Below are 6,857 nucleotides of genomic sequence, written 5' to 3'. Positions count from 1 at the left end.
TTTGTTAATGGTTTGACGCTGACTTTCTTTAATGTTATTGTTTTTTTTTTTATTTTAATGTTATTGTTATCGTTTTTTTATGCTATTGATTTTATGTTATTTTTTATTTTCTTATGTTATTTTTTTGGTAAGTAACATCAAAAAAGTCAGCGTCAAACCACTAACAAACTAAGTCATCCCCTGAGTAACATTACACTATTTTTAAACGTATGAGACGACATTCCGCCTGATTTCGCAGGATAATTGCTAAATATATAGTTTTCTCCAAAACAAATAGGGAGCTGAGGCACACTAAGACAGCAAAGTCGACGAGAACATCGCCAAACAAAATGTTCCAATGAGCAGAACAATAGCTTTGCACGTGCGTTATAAATCTTAGTATATTTCTTAGCCGTCCTCAACAACCGGCGACGTGAAATGACCAAATTATGCTTGTTTTGAAGAACGTGAACCACGACGGATAATTTTTGCCTCGTGTCACGTGTCAAAACACGATAATAATAATAATAATAATAATAATATTAATAATAATAATAATAATAATAATAATAACAACTTTATTATCGTGTCAAATCTGTAGTAGCTGAGGGGAAAAGTACCCTCTACTAATTGTGGACACCTAACCTGCCTAACTAAAAAAACGTAATTAATATATATGTCTGAATTTATCAAAACCGGGTCAAAGAAAAGTGACGTCAGTATTCTTGAACAAGTACGTTACTGCGCGAATTGGCTTAAAACGTCACAAGAAAGGGGGAAAAAAAGAAATACAGCGCTGAAAGGTAGAGAAGAGAGAGGAGAAGAGAAAAAAAGACTGACATTCCCTTTAGTTTTTATATCATGGAGTTTGGCGATTTGCGCTTAAGACGGTGAAAATTTCCTTGACCTGGTTTTGATAAATTCAGACATATATATAACGAGGCACGAGAAGCACTGAGACTTTCCTTTTCATTCCTTGTAAGATTCCTTGTTACATTTTTCGAAGATTCCTTCGTAAGGTTTGTCTTATTTTGGCAAGTGAATAGTATCAAATGACAAACCCAGATGGATTTTAATGGATTAATTTTAGCAAAATGCAGACTTGCGTTATCGCTATTACAATGAGATTCTAGACTTTGTGACAAGACTCTAGCCTATAATAATGTTTATTAGTGAAATAGACTCACTGAAAACCTATCACTAACATACCACATAAACGAGACATGTAAGAAAGCAACTGACGCCATCAGGTCCATAGGACGCATTCGCAAATACCTCACTAAGGAAAATGTCAAACTGTTAGTTAATGCCCTAGAAATATCGCGCCTGGACTACTGTTATAGTATTCTTTATGGTTTGCCAAAACAGGAACTGGATAAACTTCAAAGAATTCAAAACATTGCCGCACGTCTTATCACTGGAACTAAACAGTACGAACACACAAAACCTGCCCTTCGAGAACTACACTGGCTACCTGTTGAGTCAAGGATTATATTCAAACTTCTGCTCATCACGTTTAAAATTATTCCTGGACTCTGCCCAGCCTACTTGCTGCCCCCTCCTACAACAATATCACCCGGGAGAAATAAGAACTTTTCTCCCATAAACACCATGCCTTACGCGCGCTGATGAGTCCCAAAGAGGACGAAACAGCTGTCCACTGTTAGGCTGGTGTGTTTCCTCAGTTAAGAGATGAGCAAAGTGCATATACCTGAGTGAAGTGAGTCCATTTCACTTATAAACATATAATTAACACTCTAGCCTGTTTGAAAAGAGTCTGCAAAGCTCTGATTTAAGAAACGCTTTCGATTTAATTCAAACTGCAAACACAAGAGTCAAGTGTATAAAATCGACAAGAGTTGGCAAACTGCGTACAATTCAACACAAGTAACAAAGCATAACACCCGGTTAGTTAGAAAGGACAAATACCAAGCATAACTGAAAGACAGGAATTATATTTATTTCTCAAACCAGTACACATGTTATTGTGCGTTTATCTAAGAAACTGATATGTAAAGCTATCAATAAAGTAAAACCCAGTAAAGCGGCTTTGTAACCTAATGAAATACTGAGAGCCGATTAACTCTCACTAAACAATACCAAAATGCTATAAACCTAACGGTATCTGTAACAATGCGGAGCATAGTAAAGGTACCTATGTTATTGTAAGTATAGATCATGGGAAGCAACATTTCATGTATACAACTTTTTTTGAGTGGGGTGCCTTTTTACCGAATGATAATAAGGTTATGTTTTGACCTCAAATTCCATGGAATTCCCTCACGCACTCGATTCTAATATCAAACCGCAATTAATTTATGCATTCAACGGTAAACGTGCTGACGCAACTCCCATGGAAAAATTAAGCACTCAAAGGCAAATAAAATAAGATTGATACATTATTAGACGCTCGATCCGGGGTCCGCTTGATCCGGGGTCGGGCGCGCTAACCATAAGGCCACCGCGCGCGCCTTTCTTTAACTTAAATTAAGTGTTATTAATTTGCTTATCGATGCTTAAATCATTCCACATATTTCTTAACTTATTTCCTCAAAGCACCTTAAGCTCTAAGATTAATGAATTAACATTCTAACAACTTAAAACTAGGAGGCTAACACACTTGAACAAAGCAAAAAGCACTTTGACGCAAAGTGCTTCCATAAGTTAATCTTGGCAGAGAATTTAAAAAAACTACAACTGCAACATCAAAGTCAATGAATAAGAGGATTTGATTAAATGAAATAAAATGGTTTCGTACAACCATGTTAAACTAAATGTTATACAACAAGTAAATTATGACGTTGTTCTTAAATGGTAGTTGTGCAGACTACATGGTAACTATGTAGACTGTCTTTAGGTTGAAACTGTCAATCAAAAACCACAGCGAACTACGACGTATCATTTCAAGCCTGAAATTAAGCTATTCCAGATTAGGTTTTTTACAACTACATTAGAAACCCAGTTACTCGAACTCACATAACTCGAAAACCCGGCTAAATCGATCTAAATTTCGTTTCCATTGATCCAAATTAGGGTCCAATTTACCCCGATAACTCGAATTCCGGTTCTTGCAACTCGCCACGGATGCCCATTGATTAGAGCAACGAACAGATCACGTATTTGACAGCCATTTTCCACTCATATCATAAGAATTTATGATCGTGTAAGAGTTCTTAACGAGATAAGTTTAAATTGCACTGTATTGTATACTGAAGCGCTGAAAAAATCATTAAGTATCAATTATTAACTTGACAAATTAAATATTCAATCGACCCCGATAACTCGAAACCCTGCTAACTCGAACTGTTTTTTGTTTCCCTTCAGAGTTCGAGTTTAACCGGGGTTCTACTGTATTATGTCGAAATAGTAAAGTTTTATTCACCATTCCTTTCAGTTGCCTTTGTCATCGGCTTTGTACGCTTCTAACTAAAAGCTTCCGAGCCAGAACTGAGTTGTGGAACTCATCGAGGAGGTGCAGCGAAAAGCGGGATTGTATGTAGAGTAGAGACCAAAGTTATCTTCGTCGTATATCCCTCCATCGAAATCACATCCTTTTTGTGGGCCAAAGTAACTGTCCATATGAAGGGTAGTTCCAGACCCGGAACCGTAACCAACCAAGACTGTACAGTTGACACACTCGTCTCCACGGACATTGACAAACTCGGGCAGAAGACAAAAACCACTTGCATCAGGTTCCACCAGCAAATCTAACATATCCAGTGACACACGCCAATAATCCCGGTAGTCGACGCCATCAGTCGGAAAATTGCAAGTGGCTCGCCAATGAGTGGAAACATCCTGGATAGACTGCATACGGGACATTGACAGGCGGTAGCTATTCCATTCAGGTATTTCTTGGTTGATTGGCATGTCGTGCAGGTAGAACGCCTTCCTCTTGAATGCGTCATTGTTTTGTAGAGAGTGGGACTGGATCAGAGTCCATGCCGCACCAGGTTCTGAATCAAAGTCGCAGTAGACTGGGAACGATGTGTTTTGTTGGTCCAATATGTTGTAGACTCCATTGATTTGGACACTGTTGGTTGCCATGACGTCCTTACATGATCGGAGCGGGAATTGACATCTGTAACCAGAGAAACCTGGAGAACATGTGCAGTTGAACCTTCTGTTGTTGACATCGCATACGTCACGACATGTGGCTCCATTTTGACAGGGGGCGGAGTCACAGCACTTGTTATGACTGATTGGTTCAGAGCAGGTCTGGTGAGCAACACCCTGGAAATAAAGACAGAAATTGTTGCACCAGGAGTTCATAAGCTAATCATCATCATCTTCATCATCATTATCTTAATCACCATCATCATTTATATTGCACATATTCTATGCAATAATCATATGCGCATAACAATCGTACAAAGATAATAAGTTAGAAGTCTACATCTCTGTTAATGGGCCTTGAGATATGTCTTTCGCGAGTAGGCTATTTTTAGAACGGCCAGTAGCCAATCGCGTTGAAGTATTTGCCATTTGCGGCTTTTGATTGCCTCGAATACAGTTTCTGCAGTTTCTTGCTTTGGTCGCGAGTCGGGCGAGAAGCGCTTGCCTTGCGGTTAGATTTGGTTTATGAAGCTTAGTACCTTAGTCTTAACTGCCCTTTAAAGCGTCGCTATCGACGAACACCTTCCAAAAAAAATTCCGCCTGTTTCTTCTATATTTTAAAGTCCGCCTGAAATAAAAGGCCCTCGCAAACCAATTACGTGCGCGTTCGCCGGTTTAATTTGAATGACGAATTCACTTACACGTCTCAAGCTATATTAAGGTTATAAAAAAAAAATAAAAAAATTGAGTACAATTTTACATTTTGAAACGAGTAACAGAAAGGAATATCGTTATAAAATGTATCAATGCAAAAATATCATCGTATCTTGCCCTATTACGCTCCTTACTAAGATCGTGTAATTTACGCATGATAATTTCGCCATTGCCAGTCAGAGCAAGTTATCTTTTGCGCGTGCTATCTTTACTACAACTACCAGGCCCCGGTTGTGCAAAGCATGGATAACGCTATCCACCGGATGAATCACTATCCAGTGTATAGCACAATATGTTTCGTCAGCACTTATCCGCTGGATAGCAATTTATCCGGTGGATAGTGTTATCCACCCTTTGAATAGCCGGGACGTACCAGGAATCTTTGCTCGCCATGGATTATTTCTTTATGATAAACTACATCATTTTCTCGCGCGCAATGTTTGTTCTCAAAATAGCCTACTTACGAAAGACATAGCACGCGCCCAAACATGTCCCAAATACTAGATGTTGACTTCTAGCTTATAAACTTCTGCTTGCACTAATTGATGCACTAATTGATACATAATCACACTGAAAGAAATGCTTATACGTAAAACCTTGTCAGCTCGTGCAAGCGAAATTAGGTTTTAATGAGGCTCGAGAACTAATTATCACGCGAACTCAGGCTGAAAAAGTGCGCTCGATCTCAAATAATTCGTTACAATAAATAAGTAAAAAAAAAAACTTATTTTCCGATTTACTTGATCACACCGCTGAATTCACCTTCTAATTAAGGAAAGCAATAAGGGGTTTTTCAATAACAAGTGGGTTATTGCTTACAATACAATTCACTTTTTCCCAGTATAAAACCTTTTGTTGCCGAATTTCCACGATGCAAGGACTCCTTACTATTCGACAAGCTAAATGTTAGTCATCATGTGAAGTAAAGAACAGCTATCGAGGTTGGATATAGAAATCTCCCGACGCGAGTTCATTTTATATTTGGGATAAAATTACTGCAACAGATGAAAGTCATTCAAGCTTATTCTGACAATTTTTGGCCTTTAATTCGTTCAAGTTAGCGAGATTCTACTGTATTATATCACTCCAACTGCTCACGCTACATGCGAGCTGGGGAACGAGTTGGTGTGGTATGCTGTTAAACATTCTTCGATCTAAAGTGTCTTGACAGCTAAGGATAATTCCCCAGGCGCTTTATGTCCTTTAACAGCGCAGGTGTACGTTTTCCCGAGACTCGTTAAATTTGGTCCACAAACTCTAAGTTCAAGAATTACACTTTCTCTATAAACACAGAGCCCAGAAATTAGTTCATCTGCTTTTTTCCTCTTTTCTTTGCGCACAAGAGAGTAAAAACATTTCGATTCCCAAATTTCGGATCGAACTTGCAGTGGGTGTTTCAAGAACCGCGGTCGAGATCAAAAGTTTTTCTCCGACTGTTTTTTAGACGTTTTTAGCGTTTCTCGAGGAGAAACGACACAATAATTCGTAGAGACATAAAGATGAGAAAACCGAAATTTTTGCGTTGCCTTTAGCTTCCAAATTTTGCACGATTTCAATCGACGTTCGGTGCTCTAACGATTCTTTCAAAAATGAGCGAAAACCATTTCTGCCGAATCCATTAACTGTCGAATACGTGTTATCAAGTAAACTGTCTAGTATACAATCTAGTTCTAAAACTCAGAAAATATGCACGTTTCCTTACATTCTTGTCGTAATAATTCCTGACGGGTTCGTAATAATCGACTCCTTCCTTTTCCCTCAGTGCTTCTAGTGCCACTTTAGTGTTAGCATCGTTCAGCTCACAGTTTTCAGTTGTGTTGACTTCGTTGAAGTTGAACGAGAGACACTGACAATTCATCAAACATCTCATAAAACATTCTTGCCAGTTCCAGATAGAGCTGAAAGTCTCGCAAACATAGCCAACAAGAGCTGAATCCTGTTTCTTGTCAGTAGCAACGGAGAGCGACATTTTCTCGCACATTCCATTTGTACAATGACAGTTGGAATAGTGAATGGCGAGCACTAGCGAGAAAACCGTCAAAAGGAAGCCACGATGAACCTCCATTTGACTCTGTCTGCACCTTAATGTTGCCACATTCGAATGGAAG

The 6,857-nt window shown here is 38.7% G+C and overlaps 1 protein-coding gene across 1 annotated transcript; it reads right to left on the bottom strand.

The window, feature by feature from the left end:
- Positions 1 to 1,945: 1,945 nt before the first annotated feature.
- On the bottom strand, positions 1,946 to 6,857 carry LOC144660394 (uncharacterized). The gene is made up of 2 exons (XM_078521008.1): positions 6,452 to 6,857; positions 1,946 to 4,212 (listed from the first exon to the last, which is right to left on the bottom strand). The coding sequence occupies exons 1-2, from the start codon at positions 6,812 to 6,814 to the stop codon at positions 3,406 to 3,408; spliced, it is 1,170 nt and encodes a 389-aa protein (XP_078377134.1). The 5' UTR covers positions 6,815 to 6,857; the 3' UTR covers positions 1,946 to 3,405.

Source organism: Oculina patagonica, chromosome 7, assembly GCF_052425735.1.
Source record: "Oculina patagonica isolate OP01 chromosome 7, crgOcupat, whole genome shotgun sequence".
NCBI classification, from domain to species: domain Eukaryota; kingdom Metazoa; phylum Cnidaria; class Anthozoa; order Scleractinia; family Oculinidae; genus Oculina; species Oculina patagonica.
Note: the sequence above shows the minus strand (reverse complement) of the source record. Positions and strands in the feature narration are given on the sequence as shown.